The sequence below is a fragment of the Pan paniscus genome, chromosome 8 (genome assembly GCF_029289425.2).
Source record: "Pan paniscus chromosome 8, NHGRI_mPanPan1-v2.0_pri, whole genome shotgun sequence".
In the NCBI taxonomy this organism is placed as follows: domain Eukaryota; kingdom Metazoa; phylum Chordata; class Mammalia; order Primates; family Hominidae; genus Pan; species Pan paniscus.
The window spans coordinates 17,675,507-17,699,687 of NC_073257.2; the positions used below are offsets into that span (position 1 = coordinate 17,675,507).

The window sequence follows — 24,181 nt, forward strand, 5'->3', positions numbered from 1 at the left end:
GGAAAATTAGTTTTTTATGAAATGGAAGTTAAATTGATGTTGCTTCAATGTAAATTGTTATAACTCTATGAAGTTGTATGTCATCCAGACAGCAACTACAAAGATAATAACTGTAGAATATACTCAAGAGGAAATGAGAAGGGAATCCAAATGTCATTTAAAAAATTACACAGTCTCACAAAATAGTAGTAATGATGGATATGAAGGACAAAAGCTATAGACATGGAGAAAAACATTAAAAATGGCAAAAGTAACTCTTTTCCCATCACTAATGACAGTCATGTGTCATGTAATGCCTGGGCTATCTTCTTGAGAAGGGCTTTGTTAGGTAACTTTTTCATTGTGTGGACATCATAGTGTATAGATAATTGTCTCAAACCTTGTCATGATCCTATCAGCGATCTTTATGTCATATTCTAAATCCTTTGTTTTCATTTCAACATTCTTCATAGCATCTTCATCAGAAGTGAAATCCATTTCACCAAACCACTTTCTTTGTTCATCCATAAAAAGCAACTTCTCATTTGTGAAAATTACATGAGACTGCAACCACTCAGTAATAGTCAATTTTCAATTCTAATTCTAGTTCTCTTGCTATTTTCACCAAATCTGCAATTACTTTCCCCACTGAAGTCCTGAATTCCTCAAAGTCATCCATCTATGAGGGCTGGCATCAACATCTTCTAAACTCCTGTTCAAGTGTATATTTTGCCCTCCTTTCATGAGTCATGAATGTTATTAGTGGCATCTAGAATAGTGTATTAGCGTTCTCCAGAGGGACAGAACTAGTGGAATATATATATATATATATATATATATATATATATATATATTTATGTATATATAAAGGGGAGTTTACTAAGTATGAACTCACGTGATCACAAGGTCCCACAACAGGCCATCTGCAGGCTGAGGAGCAAAGAGAGCCAGCCCAAGTTCCAAAACTGAAGAATTTGGAGTATGATGTTCAAGGGAAGGAAGCATCTAGCACAGGAGAAAGATATAGACTGTGAGGCTAGGCCAGTCTCTCCTTTCATGTTTTTCTGCCTGCTTATATTCTAGCCATGCTGACAGCTGATTAGATTCTGCCCACCCAGATTAAGGGTGGGTCTGCCTTTTCTAACCCACTGACTCAAATGTTAATCTCTTTTGGCCACACCCTCAGAAACACACCCAGGATCAACACTGTATTCTTCAATCCAGTGAAGATGGCACTCAGAATTAACCATCCCAAGTCTACCCTTTGTTAACTTGAACCCATACACATCTCCTGAGATCATACATAGTATTCAAATAAATACAATAATAAGGTCATAATTATGCCTAACATAATACAACTATCCTTCCTACAACCAGAAATGCACCAATCCTCACCCCAAATACTATTACATAAAGTAAACAATACTTAAATGCTGATGTGAAGTCAATAAATCTTATGTCACATGATAAAGAAAGGAAATAAAATGAAGATTTTTTTTAGTACAAGTATATACATGCACAAATATGGTTTTAACAAAAGGAGGAAATACTCACGACAATTACAGTCCTCTTTTCTGCAGCTGGTCACATGGTCATAGCCAGTATTGATGACTACCTTCTTCTACTACCCAGTATGCATACCTATGTATACCTGATATACAAGCACCTCAGCAGGTCATGTTTTTTTCCTGGTGGAGTGACCCAAACCTTCATTTTTGAAGGATCTGGGTCACTTGTAGTCCTGCTGGATTGGGCTGTTGTAGTTTCCCATTGACCTTAATCACACAGCATGGTAATACTAAGCGACGCCCTAATGCATACTCTTCCTTACCTCTGTTGTGAAGTAGTAGACTGATTTCATCTTGATAGCCCGGGTCAGTCACCCCAGCCAACACTGTACCTCCCTTCTTAGCCTGTTGACTTAAAGGTAGGAGGAACCCAAAGTGTCCAGATGACTATCTTTCAGTTTAATGGAATTGTCATTGTGTCTCCTGGTGACAGCGTTCTTCCCTCTAGAACTAAGATCTCTAGGCCAGCAGAAAGTGATGTCACGGGAACAGGAAGCAAAATTTTGTTAGTGGATCACTAGGGGTTATGCTGAGTGGTGCCACTTCCACTTCCATCCCTTGATTCCCGGACTGTGAATCCTGGCTATGAGAGAAACAGTACTAATACATTGGACGCTGATTCAGGGCATACACAGCCTTCTGGAGAACTTTGCCCCATCCCTGCAAAGCACTGTCACCAACTTTCTAATCATGCTTCTTCCAAGTCCCTTACCATCCAGCCAAAATATTGGCTACAGGCCATGAATCACTATATAATCACACATCTGGTCATTTCTCCTTCCATGCAAAGTGCACAACCAGGTGCACTGCTTGAAGTTCTGCCCACTGGGAAGATTTCCCTTCATTGCTGTCCTTCAGGGATGTAGGACTTCAAAGGGGCTGTAGTGCTGCACCTGTCTGCTTTTGGGTGGCCCCTGCGTATCATGCAGAACCACCTGTGAACGACTTACAAAATATAGTAATTCTTGATCACTGGAAATGTTAAATCCTGGAAAACGTAGCATTCCTATGTGTGATGTTAACATCATTTTCCCACACTTGTTGGCTGAAGATTCATTTGATGAATCCAATCTCTCCAAAATAGATGATTGTGATGATTCATAGAATTCTGATGTTAGTTCTCTTTAGAAATAACTCCAAGAACAGTTTTTATATTTTTACATTGAAAATAAGTCAGATTTGCTTCAGCCTCAAAAAGTGTGTTTATGTAAAATAAATGAGCACTGGCAGTGAGCTTTTTTTTTTTTTAAACAGGAAAAGGGTTAAAACGTGCTTCCTAAACACGAGTCTACAAAATAGCCACATTTAATTCACCGCTTAACCACTTTTAAATGTTAGTTTCCTGAGCCAAAATGAAGATTCAGGAGCAAACAATGAGGTAGTGGACTTGAGCTCCCCTCAGATAACAAGACCCATTTGTACATTTGGCTCCAGGGTGGTCTTCAACTATAGGAGATACTGGTTCATAGAGATATGGGAAGAAACATATCCACCCTCAATCGAGGATTCCTGAAGCAAGCCAGGACCTGGGGTAGGATTGATACCCTCCAGATTGTCTCCAATTTGGAAAACTTTGTCACAAATGGTATGTCTGTGATTATCAGGTATTAAGATCACCCACTCAGGACATGCTGGTTCTAGGTGTGTAGAGAAATTAGAAACTGTCTTAGTCCATTGTGTTGCTATAAAGGAATACCTGAAGCTGAGTATTTACAAAGAAGAGGTTTGTTGGCTCACAGTCTGGTGGCTGTACAAGAAGCATAGCATTGGCATCTCTTAGGCCTTTGGTGAGGTCTTCAGGCTGCTTCCACTCATGGCAGAAAGGAAAGGAGAACCAGCATGTTCTGAGTTCACAGAGTGAGAGAGGAAAGCGAGAGAGGAAAGTAAGGTGCCAGGCTCTTTTTAACAAGCAGCTATGAAAAAAGTAATAAAGCCAGAATTCACTTGTTACTGCAGGGAGAGCACCAAGCCATTCATGAGAGATCTGCCCCCATGACCATAATGACTTAACTAGGCCTCACCTCCTACATCAAAAATTCAGCATATGGTTAGGAGGGTCAAATATGCCAACCATAGCATTCTCCCCCTGATCCATAACCTCATGTTCTTCTTACTTGCAAAATGTAGCCATTTCATCCCAATAGTTCCCAAAAGTTGTGACTTGGTCTAGCACCAACTTAAAATTCCAAAGTATAAAAATTCATGTCAGACTCAAGGCAACTTCCTGCCAGTTATGAGCCTATGAAGTCAAAAACAAGTTATTTACTTCCAAAGTACAACCATGTTATCCATTGTGGGTAAACATTCCTTTTTCAAAAGGGAAGTTAACCAAAAAAAGGCAGGGGTAGGGACAGGGGAAACAGGACTCATGGAAATCAGAATTCCAGCAAAGCAGACATTAAACTTAAAGCTTCAAGGTAATTTCTGTTGACTTTATGTCTTGTACAACCTATGTGTCTAGATTCTTCTTGGCCTAAGTAGCATTCCTTCCTTCTGGCTGTGGGGCAGGGCCTTCTGTGAAATGGGAGTCTTATGACCTAGAGTCAAACAAGATAGGTCAGATAATTATTTTTATGGCCATAATTTACACAGAATGGTGGAGGGAAAGTTAGAGTAGTATCTTTAGTTTTTATGGCTGGCTTTGGGAAAAATGGATTCTGATTCCTATGACCTACCTTGGGGAAGAAAGATTCTAGTTTCTGTAGCTAGTTTAGAGCAAAAGAGGATTGAGATATAAGAGGGCGAGAGAAGCTCATAGAAAAACTTTTGCTTCTGAAGCCTTTATTTGGGGCATTGTTTGCTGAGTCCTGGCATTAATAGAATTGTATGTTGGTTCTCTTATTAATCTGCCTTTCATCAATTGATTTTTAGTGAAACATCAGAGAGCAAAGGGGAAGTTTTCCCTTGGCCCCTATAGCTGCCATTTGACTGGAGGGAGATATTTTGTTTTCTTTCTATTACTGGACAGTAAACATGCCTTCCATTTCCTTGGAGAAAAATACTATCTCTATATGCCAACACTGTTCACTCTATAAATTTCTTTAAAAAAAAAGAAGGGTGGAATGCAGGGAAGTCAGTGCCCCCTACTTATCAAATGTGCAGAAGTGTGAAAGACCTTGCAGAATGGTCTCCCAATAGGCACTTACCAATTTTGATCAATTACACACTCCTTACAGGGTTTGTTTCATTCATAATCTACATCCTCTACCAGACTATAAACTCAAGGCATTTACATTTTTATTTCATTTTTGCCTACTTTATTTATTGATAAAACAATGTTTGGCACACAATGAATATTCAATAAAGTTTTGCCAGATGAATAAACAAATGAATGGCACAATATGCAAGAACTAACACCATGCCAGAACATGGGTAGATGATTAAGAACCTTAATAAATTAATGAGATGCACTGCTTTAAAATCAGTAAAATATAATTTTGAAATTTTTGAATAATATTTGATAGCTTGAAAAATACGTGTTACTTCTGTTATATATAAAAGTACATAATCTACATGTAGAAGATGATTTCATGATTGTAAAAATGCACAAAACAAGAATATTTGCATAGGAAAATTATGAATAAAAATACACCAAATGTAAAGTATTCTGGAATGGAAGAATTACACATTATTTTTGTTCTCTATCTTTTCTATTTTCTAAATATTTATGTTATTTATGCCCCCTTTTAATAATTAGAAAAACAAACATCCTCATACTCAAATCTTTGTTATTTCATAAAGTGAAGAAGTGAAAGGCAGGCAAACAGAAACTCTAGACTCTGCTTTCTAATCCCCTCACCAAATACAGAGATCCTCTCTAAGATGCCTAAAAGGAAGAAATTCTGCTAGTATCGCTCAATAGCTCATGGTCAATATTCTTCAGAAAATGGATAACAAGGGTGATTAGCAGCATTGAAATAGAAAAAAGAATATTAATTTATAATTCTTTTCCCACTCTGTGAATGCAAGTGTTTTCCCAAAGGTACAGTGAGGGTTTGCTGGCATCCCATAACATGTATCTCTAATATCTAGACATGCAAAAAGTTGTTGGGAACAGGCCCCCCAAAACTGGCCATAAACAAATCTCTGCAGCACTGTGACATGCTCATGATGGCTATGACACCCACAGTGAAGGTTGTTGGTTTATCAGAATGAGGGCAAGGAACAGCTGGCCCACCCAGGGCAGAAAACCACTTAAGGCATTCTTAAACCACAAACAATAGCATGAGCCATCTGTGCCTTAAAGACATGTTCCTGCTGCAGATAACTAGCCAGAGCCCATCCCTTTGTTTCCCATTTTAGTTAATCTATAATCTATAGAAACAATGCTTATCACTGGCTTGCTGTCGATAAATATGTGGGTAAAACTCTGTTTGTGGCTCTCAGCTCTGAAGGCTGTCAGCCCCCTGATTCCCACTCTGCACTCTATATTTCTGTGTGTGTGTGTCTTTAATTCCTCTAGTGCCACTAGGTTAGGGTCTCCACGACCAAGCTGGTCTCAGCAAAAAGTGATTACTGTTTGATTAATTGTAAGAACTCTTGTTATTCAGTAATAGTAGTATTATTTGTTTTCCTTTTCCTGTGTTCTTTTTTTTTCATTTTTATAATTTGTCCTTTCCAATGGAATGTCAATAATGAGTACCTTTTCAGCAGTTAGTGTGCCAGGAGCTGTGATATTGAATAGGGTCACAGAGATGAGTAAGACAAGGCTAAACACTCTCATGAGGGAGGCCACAGATTTCTACTTAAAGCCTTTCAGTATATAAAAGTCACTTCCCACATTTTTGTTCGTTCAAAAATATCTTCTCTCAGAATCCTGGTATGGTTTCACAAAAAGAAGAGAGACTGTTCACATATTTTTTGGGGGGACTGAATCTTTATTCTTATAACTAAAATTTTTTCCCTATTTCTGAAATAGTCATATTTTTATTTTATTTTATTTTTTGGTAATTATTCTACCAGTTTGGAATGTAAAAGTGGAAAATATGATGCCATTACATTGCTAAGCAGCAAAATGAGCATATATTTCCAAGCCATGCTAATTATGATATTATATATGTAATGTATAAGTAATATAATGAATCAAGGGATTATAAATAGAATTTTAAGTTAATATGCTCTACAACAATCCAGGTTTTTTTTTTTAAGTGAAGCATAAAAAGACATAGAGGCTTTTCTTTTTCTGATTTTTGCATATAAAATCTCTGTCGGGTGCAAACACACATAAAAAATTTCATTTTTTCCCTATTTCTACACTCCCCTCCAAACTTCTTTGTGTTTGATTCCTCTTCTTTCTCCTCAATCCTGAGATCCTGCCACAGTTAATCCAATGGAACGTCAGGTTTGTGAACAAACCAAAGTTAAGGGATGTTGGGTTCCCCAGAGATGGGCTTCAGATGGACAAAGATGACACTGGAGTAACAGTCTTGCCCTGAGGATCCAGAGAAACTCCAGAGGATCTTATCTTGGTAGAGGCCATAGGGGACACCTCAGTCACTAGCACTGAGGGTCTATTAATTTCATAATTCATTTATCATTCAGGTTGGTGAGATTTATAGAGCTGAGAAAATGAGAGTTGTGACAGGCAAAGAAAGCCAAGGAAGACATAAATTTGGGAGATATAAATGGTGTCCTGAAAAGGTAATGCCACATTAAGGAGAAATGCCACTGGGTTCTTACGGGAGGACATGGAAGCAGGGCCCACTGTGACTTCCCTAGGACCTATTCACATTTACCTACCTGGGCCCATCTCCATAAAAATATTAAAATTATGTCTTATGTTGCCTCGGTGGAGACATGAAGAGGGACCAGGTTTGAGTCATTATTACATATTTCTTATCATATTAATTTTTCTTTTTTTAGCATAAATTAAGACAGCCCTGTGCCTTCTAGTCTAATGGGTAAGAGGGTCCAAAGCGTAGGACCCAGGCACAGGTAGTGAGGGCATCAAAAAAAGTGATTCACAATGGTGCAGACACAGGCAGTGTTACTTACAGACCGACATTCCTGTTGGGTCAGAAATTGAGCCCTGGAGGAAACCTATGGTCTGAGGGCTACGGTGAATCTCTTGTTTCACCCCATGCCTGAATTCAGGCCTGTCTTCCTGATGTAGGAAAGATGTGTCCCTCTGTTTTTGTGCATCCTGCAGAAAACGGTCTGTGAAAGAATCTGCAAGCATCACTTACAATTGTAACTTAGCATGTCGGAGATTTCCGTTGAGGCCGTCAATGGCTTTCATGTCCTCTGGAGTCAACTCAAAGTCAAAAACCTGAAAAGCAGGCGATACTCACATTAACCTTTCCCAGGACAGCAGCTTCTACCTGGGAATCCAAGGACTTTGCAAGGGGCAAAGGCAAGGATGGCATTAGGGGAGGCATTTCTATCCTCATCGGCTTCCAGGTGCACCTGGCCTGGGACCTCTTCCACCTGAGCTCTGCCTCTTCTCCATCCCACCCCTCTTCTATTCTGCACCACTTCTCAAAAGAAAGATGTGCACTCATCAATCTAAAATATTTCTAGAAAATTGCTTGAGACAGAAAAAGGAAATCACTTGTTTTAAAATGGAAAAGAAAGTGTAGACACAATACCTGCCACCTGGACTTGACCACACTTGGTCAGGCTCTTGTTTCCCCACTTCCCCGGGAACTTGATCCAGCCTTAGACTGAGCAACCCTTGAAACACGGAACAATCCCATTCAAGAAACCAACCTAGACTTAAGCAAGAGAAATTTATTCAAAGGGTAGAACTCTGAGCATAACATCTATGTGTCTCAAAGATCAGTCAGAAAACATTTTTTATAACGACAAGCAAACACAGCTGCAAATAGACAGTATTCAGGGGTCATGAGGTGAGCAAGTAGAACAGTTGATCAGGAAATGCTTTTTCTGGGGCAAACATATTAGTATAATTATGGTCTTCTACACATAGAAAGAGACAAGCAAACTAATAAAAATACCCAAAGACTTTAACAGGTACTACTATAAAGAAAACTCTAAGAGAATATATGAAATTTATACTGAGTAAAGAAGGAAATGAAAAAAATCAGCAATGATTTGGAGACTAGAGAACACCTAATCCAACTCATTTCAGAAAATCAAGAAAAGCAGATGTCCCCAGCACAGGAATGCATAATAAATTGCCAACTTAATGTTGAAACCCAAATCTCTGGTTTTGGTCCCATCCTAATTCTCTCCACCCATGCTGCCTCTTCTGTGGTAGAGTAGAAAACCTTTAGGATGTACACAAAGCATTTGTGCATAGGAAATAACCAGGAAATGGACTTAGTCCAACGGTATCCTGCTCTCACCTTACAGGAAGCACATGTGTGAAGGACACAATGCAGGAGTCCTAATGCCCACCCAACTCCTCACCTGCATGTCCTCTCTGATCTGCTGTTCATTGGAGCTCTTGACCAGGACCACAGCCCCACGCTGCAGCTGGTAGCACAGAGCAATCAGGGCTGGGGATCACTTGTGAATTTTTGCCATGACACAAAGAACTGGGTCCTCCAAAAGAACTGGTGAGTTCTGGTCCACCCTGGAAGGAAACCCAGAAATGCTGAAGCCCTGAGGCTGGATTTCAGTTTGTTAGGCGGCTCCCTAAACAGACTAAGGTGTTCATTCTGCACCAGAGTGTCTCAAGTGAGGCCCCTGAATAACAGCAGCAGCATCACCTGGGATCTCGTCAGAAATGCAAATTCTCACCTTACCCTAACTCACTGAGAGTGAAATCCAGGAAAGAGAGTACCATATAATTAAAATACTTCATCCAAATGGCATTTTAGGTAAACTTCCTGATGCTCTTATTACCATAGTTCATGTCGTTGGGTTCCCAGAGCACTGTGGGCAACCAGAACGATGTCTTTTGACTTGCAGAAATCCAGCAGTTTGCTCTGGTTGAGGTAAGGATGACATTCCACCTGCAGATGACAAAGATAGAAAAACATCAGATAATAAGAAAAACAGTTATGTTAATATAAAAAGATTACAGATTAAAGTAAAAGGAGGTGAATAAATATGTGTAGCATCAAATTTGAACTGACAATATTACTGTCAACTAATTATCTTTTCCATCAAAATAAATTTTATATTGCTGTTTCCTAAAAGTATACATAGAAATGTCATTTCTGAGCACAAGCAACTCCATGGACCAGATCCAGTATCTAACTACCTTTGACCACTAGAAGGGCACACAGCCAATTCCAGCTCTGGGATAGGGTAGGATTCTGAGTTTTGGACATCAAATTGTGCCAGAAAGTAAAAATTTCTTCAAAGACTCATGAGGCCAGGTTTAAAATGCAAAATAAGTAGTTTTATAGGAATATTACTGGTAATGTTTGTATAGATTTGAACACCAAAAACAATAATAAGTAAAATCAATCATAAATTATAGCAAAAACAATTCACGGGTTCATAGTCATGAGAGATTAAAAGAGAGAGCAAAAATATTTGCCTCCACTGATGGTGATTATTGCAGTAATTTCTTTCTAGGGTATGAATAATTAAAGGGAAAGAGTTAAGCTTTTAGCACTTCTGAGAGGAATAACTATTTCTTTTCTTGACTTGGTGAGGGATTTTTTTTTCATAATAAAATGTAAAGTCAGAATAATAAAACTAGTAGTTAAAATTGAAAGTAATTACTTTAAAGCCCCAAGGAAAGAACAAATACAATAATAAAATAATAACACAATACAAAAAATTAAAACATCATTGCTATATACTCAATCATTATGTGGAAATATGTTGTGGAATATAACTTCCCCTCTTGATAATTATCATCCAGCAGATTACTAGTAATTGCAAAGGGGAAAACACGTCTCTATGAAGATTAGATCTAGCCACCATTAACTTAACCAAGTGATCAAAATTAGCATGACTAATTGTGGGGCAATCTGTCATTTCATGCTGCCTACTGTGGTGTAATTTCAGGGATACAGCAAGGTAGAGACAGTTTATCTCCAAAAATGTTTAACCTCGATGACATAAAGCATTCAAGTATAACTTCTAATTTATAGAAAAGTACCTTTTGAAAACGTAAAAAAAAAGTTAACTGATCAAAATACAGTAAGATGAAAGTCACAATTGGATTTTTTTTTGTTTTCACGATACATCTTATATTTATTTACCACTTATTTAACATCTCTCATTGTTGTATAATTTTCTCTGTAGAAGTTGTACACATCTTTTATTAGGTATACTTTTGGTACTTAGTATCTTTTTATATTATATGGTATCATTAATTTTTTTCATCTGCTGTTTATGGTTAAAAATAAGAGTTATAAAAGACCATTCAAGGAAACAATGGTAAATCTCAATACAGGTGGGGTATTAAATAATCTGAGGTCATTATTGGTACTTCCTTAGATATAACAGTTGTACTGTTACTGGGAGAATATCTTCATTCCTATGCTAGCTTTGAAAGCTACCCACCCTGGTAGCTTAACACAAAGGACATAAACTTTTGGGAACTCTGTGACCCTGCCTGTCACCTGAGAAACCAGAATACCTCCCTAGGGCAACATAAGGCAAGCTCAAATCTCACAGCCGGTGCTCTTTTGCAAGAGCTGGAAACCAACCAACATAGTTCATTACAGCATCCCTGGGTAGAATAACATTGCACCCAGGAAGAAGAAAACTTGTTTGTAATCTCAGCTGTCCCTGTTGCCTGCAACTACCTGACTAACAAGAAGTCCTGAGCCTGTCCCTGAGACATGTTCACTACTATTACATCCAGCATTTGAGAAAGCCAACACAAAATGGCTATCTGTAACCAAAGAATCTCACAGAGTCTATGTCACTTCCTTGACACCATCATGAGAGCTGGTGCTGGTACCCACTGCTGGGAGACATGAAGACAGGTCACATCACACGATCCCTTGCCAATATTCCCCAGCACTAGCCCAGAGTTGGGCAACCCCACTGGGTGGCTAGACCCATAAGAGCAATAGCAATCTATCACTGTAGTCTGGCTCTCAGGATCTTCTACTCCTAGTGTAATGGAAAGAGCGTCACATCAAGACAACATCCCGTAGCACAAAAATATCCAGATAGCAGGACTTGAGTTCCAGATCTTTACACTGGTGGGAAGTTTCTTTCAGCAGAGACACAATTTCAGTGCTAGATTCAGTAGGGAAAGTCTAAACCTCTACCACCAACAGTCAAGTGGCCTTGGTGCTCATGAAGGGTCTTGTAGAAGGGGTCTTCTTTCCCCCCTTGTCCATCAATGCAGACATAGCTAGGACTTCTCCTAAAGAAGCTCTGCATGGGTACACCTATACACAGCTTTCCTGGAACACTTCAGAATGACTGCATCCCCACAGAAGGAGCACTCCCCAGGTTCAGGCTTGCATGAGAGACAGTCACAATTTCTCCCTATTTGGAACATCAACATTTCTACAGATGAAAAGAGGTACCTGTCTGATCTCAAGATTCAGAACACTGGGACAAGAGTGAGGCTGGGAAGTGCATAGCTTTCCTGTCAACCTGGTACGGGAGCTGAGGTAGCTTCTACCCTTTACGTTGATAAGATGAATCCAATTGAGAGCTCTCCCAACCACATTGGGTACTTCATTTAACTACCTGCTTTAACTACAAATGGTTCCTATCCAGAGATACCACCTCTACTGGCCTGGGGTGGTATCCCTGGGTAGGGGATACTCAATAAATAAAATAAACTCTATAAATAAAATACTGGGAAAAAAATGAATGAATAAAAAAGTGCACAAAACAGGAGAATAAGATAAGCTTCAAGAGACTGCTGCCACTCCAATCCCATAGGAGACAGTGAACTTGCCCACACACTGAGTATATAGCTACTACAACCAGCATCTGAGGAAGCCGTGATACAAAGACTCTCTATAACCAAGGAATTCATATAAGTCTTCACACCTAATAGCACTAAGAACCCAACTAGGCTATTATAAACTATAAACATTAAAGTCAGATCCTTAAAAGGGAAAAAAGAAATTAAAGAAAAACAGGGAAATCAAAAATAAATTCAAGAACAATTAGAAGAAATAGTCTATCAAAATGAGAGGACATCAGAAAAGTAATTATGGTAATATGACAAAACAAGATTTTGTCACCCCAAAACCCTGGGGTCACCCAAATCACCCCAAAAAGATCACACTAGCTCCCCAGCAATAAATCCAAACTAAGATAAAATATTTAAAGTACCAGATAATGAATTCAGAAGGTTCATTATTAAGCTACTCAACAAGGTATCACAGAAAGGTGAAAAACAACCTAAAAATTTTTAAAAAAAATTCAGGATATAAATGAAAAATTTTCCAGAGAGATAGATATCACAAAGAAAAACCAATCAGAACTTCTGGAAATGAAAGACATATTTAGGGAAATACAAAATGCAGTGGAAAGTTTCAACAATAGACTAGAACAAGTAAAGGAAAGAATTTCGGAGCTCAAAGACAAGGCTTTTGAATTAACCCAATCAGACAATAAGAAAACAGGATCAGGTTGGATGGGTGGCTCACACCTGTAATCCCAGCACTTTGGGAGGCTGAGCTGGGTGAATCACTTGAGGTCAGGAGTTCAAGATCAGCCTGGCCAACATGGTGAAACCCAGTCGCTACTAAAAATATAAAAATTAGCCTGGCATGTTGGCATGTGCCTGTAATCGCAGCTACTCAGGAGCCTGAGTCAGGAGAATCGCTTTAACCTGGGAGGAGGAGGTTGCAGCACTGAGCCAAGATCACGCACCTGCACTCCAGCAGTCTGGGCAACAAAGCAAGACTCTCAAAAAAAAAAAAAAAAAAAAAAAAGAAATGAACAAATTATCCAAGAAATATGAGATTACGTAAAACAGCCAAACCTAAGAATAACTGGTGTTCCTGAGGAGAAGAGACGTCTAAAAGTTTGGAAAACTTACCTGAGAGAATAATTGAGAAAAACTTCCCTGGCCTGGCTAGAGATTTAGATATCCATATAGAAGAAGCTCAAAGTACTCCTCGGAAATTCATTGCAAAAATATTACCACCAAGTCACATAGTCATGAGTCTATCTAAAGTCAACATGAAGGAAATAATTCTAAGAGAGGTGAGAAAAAAGCATCAGGTAACATAAAGAAGAATCTATCAGACTAACAGGAGACTTCTCAACAGAAACCTCACAAACTAGGAGGGATTGAGGTCCTATCTTTAGCCTTCTTAAACAAAATAACTGTCAGCCAGAAATTTTGTATCCAGCAAAACTATATTTCATAAATGAAGGAGAAATATAGTCATTTTTAGAAAAACAAATGATGAAGGAATTTGACATTATCAAACCAGTTCTACAAGGCATGCTATAAGGAGTTCGAAATCTTCAAACAAAAGACTATTATACACCACAATGGAACCTCCTGAAAGCATAAAACTCACAAATCCTATAAAACAATAACACAACAACAGCAACCAAAAGTATTTAGGTAACAACTGAAATGATGAAAAGAACAGTACCTCACATCTGAATATTAACATTGAACATAAATGGCCTAAATGCTCCGCTTAGAAGATACAGAATGGCAGAATGGATAATAAATCACAAACCAAATACCTGCTATCTTCAAGAGACTCACCTAACACATAAAGATTTGGATAAGCTCAAGTTAAAAAGGTGGGAAAAGAGATTCCATGCAAATGGAAACCAAAAGTATTCAGGAGTTGCTACTCTTATATCAGACAAAACAGACTTTAAAGCAACAGCAGTTAAAAAAAAAGACAAAGAAAATCATTATATAATGATAAAAGAATCAATCCAGCAAGAACATATTACAATCTTAAATTTATATGCACCTAATACTGGAGCTCCCAGATTTATGAAACTATTACTAGCAGACTTAAGAAATGAGATAGCAACACACTAATAGTGAGGGACTCAATACTCCACTGTACAGCACTAGTCAGATAATCGAGGCAGAAAGTAAATAGGAAACAATGGATTTAACATACTATAGAAAAAAAATACTAAACAGATGTTTACAGAACATTCTACCCGCCAACTGCGGGATATACATTCTTCTCATCAGCACATGGACCATTCTCCAAGATAGACCATATGATAGGCCACAAAACAAGTCTCATTAAACTTGAGAAAATCCAAATTATATCAAGTATCTTCTCAGAACACAGTGGAATAAAACTAGAAATTGACTCTGAAAGGGACCCTCAAAACTATACAAAGACATGGAAATTAAATAATCTGCTCTTGAATGATTTTGGGTTAACAATAAAATCAAAATGACAATTAAGTAATTTTTTGAAATAAATGATAATAGTGACACAAGTTATGAAGACCTCTGGAATATAGCAAAAGCAGTGCTAAAAGGCAAGTTCATATCATTAAATGCCTACATCTAAAAGTCTGAAACAGCACAAATTGACAACCTAATATCACACCTCTATGTACTAGAGAAACAGGAACTAACTAAACCCAAAGATATCTGAAGAAAAGAAATAATATCAGAACAGAACTAAATGAAACTGAAACAAAACACCCCCACAAAAGATCAATGAAAGATAAAGCTGGTTCTTCGACAAGATGAACAAACTTGATAGAGCATTAGTGAGATTAACCAAGAAAAGAAGAGAGAAGATCCAAGTAAGCTCAATTAGAAATGAAACTGGACACATTACAAATGATATCACAGAAATACAAAAAATCATTCAAGACAACTAAGAACCCCTTTATGTGCACAAACTATAAAATCTAGAGTAAATGGATAAATTCCTGGAAACATACAACCTTCTTAGATTAGATCAGGAAGAAATAGAAACCTAGAACAGACCAATAACGAGCACCAAGAATGAATCAGTAATAAAAAATTGCCAACAAAAAAATCCAAGGATCAGATGGATTCACAGCAGAATTCTACTTGACATTCAAAAAGAAGTTGGTACGAATCCTACTGAAAATATTCAAAAAGATGGAGAGAGAGGGAACTCTGCCTAAATTAGTCTATGAAGCCAGTATCACCCTAATACCAAAACCAGGAAAGGACATAACAAAAATAGAAAACTATAGACCAATATCCCTGGTGAACATAGATTTAAAAAAATCCTCAAGAAAATACTAGCTAACCAAATGCATCAGCATATCAAAAAGATAATACATCATGATCAAGTGGGTTCCATCCCAAGGGTGCAGGGATGGTATAACATAGGCAAGTCAATAAATATGATAGATAACACAAAGATAATTAAAAAAGAAAAACCATATGGTTATCTCAATAGGTGCAAAAAAAGCAATTGATAAAATCCGCCATCGCTTTATGATTAAAACCCTCAACAAACTAGACATAAAAGGGACTTCCCTGAAAATAATAAAAGCCATATATGACAAACCCAAAGCCAACATCATACTGAATGGAGAAAAGTTTAAAACATTCCCCTGAGAACTGGATCAAAACAAGGATGCCCAATTTTACCACTTCTATTAATATTAAACTTAATCCTGGAGGTCCTAGCCAGAGAAATCAGGAAAGAAAAAGTAAGAAAGGGCATTGAAATTTGAATAGAGGAAGTTAAAGTATTGCTGTTTGCCAATAATATAATCATATACCTACAAAACCCTAAAGACTCATCCAGAAGTCTCCTAGATTTGATAAACAAATTCAGTAAAGTATCAGGTTACAAAATCAATGTACAGAAATTGATTTCTGCCATAAACCAACAACAACCACGCTGAGAGTCACATTAAGAAATCAAGCCCTTTACAACAGCTGTAAATAAAATAAAATAAAATCCCTAGGAACATACTTAATCAAAGAGATGAAACATCTCTACAAGGAAAACTATAAAACACTGCTAAAAGAAATGATACATAAAACAAACAAACGGAAAAACATCCCACGCTTACAGATAGAAAGAATCAATACTCTGAAAATGGCCATATTCTAAATTCATATGGAACCACAACAGAGCCACAATAACCAAAGCAATACTAAGCAGAAAGAAGAAATCTAGAGGCAGTACATTACCAGACTTTGAATTATACTACAAGGCTGTAGTTAGGAAAGGAGCATAGTATTAATATAAAAATAGGCATTTAGATAAATGAAACAAAATAGAGAACCCAGAAATGAAGTCAAATACTGATCTTTGATAAAGCAAACAAAAACATAAATTGGGGAAAAGACTCTATTCAATAAATGGTGCTGGGATAACTGGTAAGCCACATGTAGAAGAATGAAACTGGATACCATCTCTCCTTATACACAAATCAACTCAAGATGGATCAAAAACTTAAGTCTAAGACCTGAAACCATAAAAATTCTAGAAGATAACATTGGAAAAACTCTTCCTTACATTGGCCTCGACAAAGAATTTATCTCTAAGACCCCCAAAAGCAAATGCACAAAAAACAAAAATAAATAAACGGGACCTAATTAAACTAAAATAATTCTGCACAGCAAAAGAAATAATCATGAGAGTAAAGAGACAACCTACAGAATGAGAGAAAATTTTTGCAAACTACGCTTCCAGCAAAGGACTATTGTCCAGAATCTACAAGGAACTCAAACAAGTCAGCAAGATAAAAACAAATAATCCCATCCAAAAGTGGGCAAATGACACGAATAGACATTTCTCAAAAGTAGATATACAAACAGCCAACAAACATATGAAAAAAGGTTCAACATTACTAATAATCAGGGAAGAGCAAATTAAAACCACAGTGAGATACCACCTTACTCCTGCAAGAATAGTTATAATTTAAAAGTAAAAAAAAACAAAAACAGTAGAAGTTGGCATGAATGTAGTGAAAAGAGAACACTTTTACATTGCTGATGGGAATGTAAATGAGTAAAACTCCTATGGAAAACAGTATGGAGATTCCTCAAAGAACTCAGAAGTAGATCTGCCGTTTGATCCATCAGTCCCACTACTGGCATCTATCAAAAAGAAAAGAAGCTTGCATGAAAAAGACACATGCACACATGTGTATAGCAGTGCAATTCACAGTTGCAAAAATATAAAACCAACCTAAGAGTCCATTGACCAATGCATGAATAATGAAAATGTGTTATATGTACATCATAGAATGGTGTATATGTAAAAAGGATTGAAATAATGTCTTTTGTAGCAACTTGGATGGAGATTAAGGCCATTACTCTAAGTAATTCAGGAATGGAAAACCAAACACTGTACCTTCTCACTTATAAGTGGGAACTAAGCTATGAGGATGTAAAGACATACAGATGATATAATGGCCTTTCAGGACTCAGTGTTGGGGGAGGTTGGGATTAAGGTGAGGGATAAAAGCCTACATATTGAGTACAGTGTCCACTGATCGCCTGATGGGCTCACTTAAATCTCAGAATCATCACTATAGAATTCATTCATGTAACCAAAATCCACTTGTACCACAAAAGCCATTGAAATTAAAAAATGAGTGCATAAAAAATATTTTACTGATCTGAGCTGCGGCTCAAAAAAGTAAAGTGATTTTCAAGTAACAAATTTGAACACAACAATGATGAGAAAGACATCATTTGCCGCCTTTTTAGTTTTAATACATGAATATGTGTCAATAAATTGGAACCAATAAGCACAATTCACCCACCTACAGATCCAGTTACAGAATTGTCATCTCCACACAATCCCATTAAATACATGTGTATGCATGCTCATCATAGGCACAGTACCTTTGAAGTGTAGAATATGTCTTCTCTCTTCACACTCTCATCTGCAATCTTGCTTCGGATGGCCAGTCCAATCTGCTCCTCATTATTGTATAAATGAACAGAATCAATATGGCAGAAACCAGCTTCTATTGCTAATTTTGTAACCTCCACAACTCTATTCCTAGGAACCTGGAGGAGCAATTAAAAGTAGTATTTGGTGATCAATGAGCTCAACAGGTAGTTCAGGCACAAACAATGACCTTCACAAAAATCACATTATTCTTGCATCTTGGGTTAGTTCTATAAATGGGGTGATAAATCCATCCCAATTTGCTTTAGTCTTTCCTGCTTAGTAATAAATGTTGGGTATCCCTGGACCTCTTCAATCCCAGGTAATTCCTGGTTGATCACTAGCAATGAGTTTCCCAAGAACAACCTCAGATTCAGTCATTTGTTGGATAAATTAACAAGACTCAAATTACAATTATAAATATAGTCTTTATTATTACTATTATTATTTGAGACAGAGTCTCACTCTGTCACCCAGGCTGGAGTACAGTGGCACAATCTCAGCTCACTGAAAACTCTGCCCCTCCCCCACTTCATCTCAGGCTGAAACAATCCTCTCACCTCCGTCTCCCCAAATAACTAGGACCACAGATGCGCGCTATTATGCAGGTTAAATTTTTGTATTTTTGGTAGGTACGGGGTTTCGCTATGTCGCTCAGGCTCAAGCTCCCAAACTCAAGGGATCCACCTGCCTCCGCCGCCCAAAGTGCTGTGATTACAGGCATGAGCCACTGCAGGAAGCCTCCTAATTATTTTTAATATAGTGAAATTAACACATGGAAGAAGGCACATGGAAGGAACTACAGGAAGAATACAGTGCAAGTTCCTATGATTACTCTCTCAGTGATGTTGCACAAAACACACTGACTTCCTCCAGCATCACCTTTTGAGAAAATAGGGGAAATGTTGCCTACAAGGGATGCTGTTTAGACACTTCATTCCCAAGATTTTAACGGGTACTGATTACATTGACCCAGTCTGTGTACCACACACAAAACTCCCAGTCTTGTAAACAAAGCAGATATGTAGAAACCCCACACTTTGTACAAGCAGTTAATTATAGACAGCACCCTTATTAGTTAGGAAATGGTGGGAAATTCTGGCCTCCAACTTTGAAAACAGGTACATCTATGGGTGGCAGTCTATTGTGTTCACTCCTTTCCACACAGCCATTAGCCATTCTGTGTACATGACAGAACTAAATATGAGGAGTAAAGACATACACTCCAAGGATGTAGATTTATACATAAGAAATTAACTGCAACCTGTAAAAGATTAGTAAAGTATACTTTAGTCTTAAAAAATAAGGACAACTTTTTAAGGAAAGATATAATTTCAGTGAAATTTAAAATTATTGATTTATCTACCAAATTTGGATAAAGATTTGAAAGGTACATTTTTTAAACAACAAAGCCATGAATAGAACAATTTTCTATTTTAATATGAGTATTTCAGAAGCTTTCTATTTACAATGATATTAAAAGGAACTAGATGCCAGGTCTCACTGCCTTCCCCTGATACCAGCCCTGATCTTCTCTTTGCTGTGGAGGCACTCAAGGTTTACCAAGGCTAAAGCTTCCATGTTGTGCTTTTCCTTACTTCCCCTTCATGCCAATTTTCATTACAAAGTAAACCACTAGTGTTGATGGTCTTCAAGATGTCTCTCTGTAAATTCTTACAATGTACAGTTGAGAAAAGTGAGACAAATTTTATATGACTAGTCCTTATTCAAGCACTTAGTAGCCTTGGAATACACGTTTTCTTTCAGTATAGAAATAGTTCAGTCTAGAAAATAAAGTCTCCATTTTGCCTACTTTCATGTCAGGGGACCACCCATACCATTTTGATACAAATCTGATGCATATTAACATGGACCAAAAATCTAAAATTTCTCCTTCGAGGTTCTAGTTTTTTCTTAAAATAAAGTTATTTTTCCTTTTAATTTTCCTAGAGGTGAAAGTTGTACATGGGAACTTGTATTAAGTCCGAGACCAGTATTATTATTTTGTCATGCTCAAGGCCACACGGCAGCTCAGCCATACTCTCCCTAAGAGTTTTCATACACCCCCTCTCCAGACACTGTTACCACAAAGATTTTGTTCGATCGTGTATACTTGGAAGAACAAACAATTTCTTCAATTATAGAAAGAAACGGAGAAACCATTCCACTGCAGTCAGTCTCCTACAAAAGGAAATGCCAGGCAGTGTTCTTCACTGTTGAGTTTTAAATATTTTGCAAAGCTAGGAACACCCATAAACAGAAGAAAAAAACAGTGCACAAAATAAAAGTAAGCAGTACATGACCATATGACCAGACCTCAATGCAGAACAAAGATTGACTACCTTTTCTCTTTGAACATGGAATAGCTCTGGCCTATTAAAACAGACCAGGTGAGTCACGCAGAGTAACACAGGAACACAAAGCTAAAACCCAAGTCATCTACTTATTCTAGCTTTGCTCTTTTAAATGCTCAACACTGAAAATATGATTATGTTACCTCTGGAGGTGCACAGGTGCCAATTCCCAATGCAGGCATGAAATGACCATCATTTAGCTCCACACACTGATATTTGGGATCCATTGAATGTCATTCCTTTCGCTAAGCAGACACGGTTTCCTTCTTCAACATCCAGCGTTTATATTCACAGGTTGTATAAGAAATGGGCAGGCAATGCTACACTGCCCACTGTCTGGGGCTGACCAATGTCATGTAGGAAGAAGCAAGTGATGGTGTATTACACAGGCTATGAAGAAAATTGAATCCAGTGCACTTGTTTTTTATCAAAGAGAATTCTTAAGTACATTTTAATATAGTCAGAATAAAATTACTATTTTCTTGCTAAAGTAAAATTTTCCATCTGGAATATATCTATCTATCTATCTGGCTATCTATTATCTATCTATCTATCGTCTATCATCTGTCTATCTATCGTCTATCATCTGTCTATATATCTCATAAATTCCTCCAATAGATTTATAGAATTATTAATTATCATATGTTGGACTATAAAACACCTCCAGCAACGTCTCGTTTTTGTTCACGCTGTGATGATGTTTCATCTTCATTTTATGTCATATAAATGATCAATCATTTTACGTCTTTCTCTCACATGACGCTATTTAAAGGAATGACTAGTAAGCATTTTTTAACAGGTGACAATAAAAAAGTTAAACATTAAAACCAAAGAAAATTTCTCCTTTTACCTTTCCATCAGCAAATATTTTGGGTTTTTTTTCTTTGCATTGTAGAAGGAATATTCATTCCTGATGAAAATGCAGTCCTGATGATGTTGTAATCCTGACAAGGGTTCAAAGGAAAAAGAAAATGCAGAAATTATGACATGATGTTTATTGGAGTATTAATTATTAACAATGTTTGGTCTTTGGACATCATTTGTAATATGCAAACAGTGCCTTATAGTATTTGTATCTTTCATATAGTTTTATAAGAAACTATCAAAGGTAATGTTCCAAAAAACTGGTAACTATTTTACATAATTTGTGATCCTGTTAAATGTTATTCATAAAACTGGAATCTAATTACAATACATTGGTGAATAATCCTCACATGCCTTAATTTTTACTTGTGTCTCTCTTTGGAGGGCAAATTTGAACATAATGATTGGGCCAGACACGTTGGTTCACACCCATAATCCCAGCACTTTGGGAGGCTGTGGTGGGTGGATCACTTGAGATCCAGTGTTCAAGACCAGCCTGGCGAATATGACGAAACCTCGTCTCTACCAAAAATACAAAAATTAGCCTCGTGTGGTGGCAAATGCCTACAATTCCAGCTACTCAAGAGGCTGAGGCAGGAGAATAAGTTGAACCCAGGAGGCAGAGGCTACAGTGAGCCAAGGTCGTGCCACTGTATTCCAGTTTGCATGATCCATGACTAACATCCCTGATGAATCCACACCAATATCTGTTGTTTTTTGACATTTTAAGAATAGTCATTCTCACTTGTGTAAAATGATATCTTAATGTGCTTTGCTATGTGTTTCATAAGTGTACATTAAATGTAAATGGCTTAAATTTCCACATCAAAAGGACGATTTGCAGAATGGGTTTTAAAAAATCCAGGATGCAACTATATGTTCTGAATCAGAAATTCCCTTTAGAGGAGGACATAAATAGTGTGAGCATGAAGGACAAAAATAAGTATTTTAAGAAAATAGTAACCAAAGAAAAGGTGTGACAGCTGTACTAGAATCAGACGAAATAAAATTTAATCAAAAACTCTGACAAGAGATAAACAAGATATAAAACACAGGCATATTTTATAGCTATTAAAAGTCAGATTCCAGACCACCAACATAAAGCAAATACCACAATAAAATGAATCACATAAATTTTTAAATTTCAACTGTATGTAAAAATTATGTTTACACTATTTTATATTATGTAAGCAATAGTATCTGTCTAAGGAAACAATATACATATCTTAATTTAAACATTTTTTGTTACAAAATGCTAACAATTATCTGAACCTTCAGCAGGATGTAATCTTTTGGCTGCCAGAAATTATTCCCTCACTGGGAGTCCATTCCAAGATGGCAGAATAGGAACAGCTCCTGTCTGCAGCTCCCAGAGTGACTGATGCAGAAGACAGAGGCCAGCATCATCCTGATACCAAAGCCTGGCAGAGACACAACAAAAAAAGAGAATTTTAGACCAATATCCCTGATGAGCATCAAGGCAAAAATCCTCAATAAAATACTGGCAAACTGAATCCAGGAGCACATCAAAAAGCTTATCCACCAAGATCAAGTTAGCTTCATCCCTGGGATGCAAGACTGGTTTAACATACACACATCAATAAACGTAATCTATCACATAAAGAGGACCAACAACAAAAATCACATGATTATCTCAATAGATGGAGAAAAGGCCTTCGACAAAATTCAACCCCACTTCATGCTAAAAACTCTCAACAAACTAGGTAATAAGAGCTGTTTATGACAAACCCACAGCCAATATCATACTGAATGGGCAAAAACTGGAAGCATTCCCTTTGAAAACTGGCACAATATTGGAGCAACTTGCCCCCAATATTTCAGTGTACATTCTTTCTATTTTCCATGAGTGTCAGCCAGCTGAGAAATAAAGAGAGACAGTATAAAGAGAGGAATTTTACAACTGGGCCGCCAGGGGTGACATCACATATCTGTAGGACCGTGATGCCTGCCTGAGCCTCAAAACCAGTAAATTTCTATTAAGGATTTCAAAAGGGGAGGGGTTGTAAGAACAGGGAATAGGTACAAAGATCACATGCTTCAAAGGGCAAAAAGCAGAACTGCTAATAAGGGTCTAACAAAGATCACATGCTTCTGAGGGAACAGGACAAAGGGCAAAAGAAGAACTACTGATAAGGGTCCAACAAAGATCACATGCTTCTGAGGCAACAGGACAAAGGGCAAAAGCAGAACTACTGATAAGGATCCAACAAAGATCACAAGGCAAAGGGCAAAAGCAGAACTACTGATAAGGGTCTATGTTCAGTGGTGCACATATTGTCTTGATAAACATCTTACACAACAGAAAACAGGGTTCGAAGGCAGAGAACTGGTCTGACCACATATTTACCAGAGTGGAGTTTTTCCACACCCTAGTAAGCCCAAGGGTACTGCAGGAGACCAGGGCGTATCTCAGTCCTTATCTCAACCACATAAGAAAAACGTTCCCAGAGTGGCCGTTTATAGACCTCACCCCAGTAATGCATTCTTTCCCAGAATATTAATATTCCTTGCTAGGAAAAGAATTTAGTGATATCTTCCATACTTGCACATCCATTTATAGGCTGTCTGCAAGAAGAAAAATATGGCTCTTTTTGCCTGACCCTACAGGCAGTCAGACCTTACGGTTGTCTTCCCTTGTTCCCTAAAAATCACTGTCATTCTGTTCCTTTTCAAGGTGCACTGATTTCATATTGTTCAAACACACAAG

The 24,181-nt window shown here is 37.5% G+C and overlaps 1 protein-coding gene across 1 annotated transcript; it reads right to left on the reverse strand.

Annotated features, from left to right (window-relative positions):
- Positions 1 to 2,612: 2,612 nt before the first annotated feature.
- On the reverse strand, positions 2,613 to 20,816 carry LOC129393174 (aldo-keto reductase family 1 member C4-like). The gene is made up of 2 exons (XM_055092372.2): positions 20,733 to 20,816; positions 2,613 to 18,354 (listed from the first exon to the last, which is right to left on the reverse strand). The coding sequence occupies exons 1-2, from the start codon at positions 20,814 to 20,816 to the stop codon at positions 18,172 to 18,174; spliced, it is 267 nt and encodes an 88-aa protein (XP_054948347.1). The 3' UTR covers positions 2,613 to 18,171.
- Between the last annotated feature and the right edge of the window lie 3,365 nt (positions 20,817 to 24,181).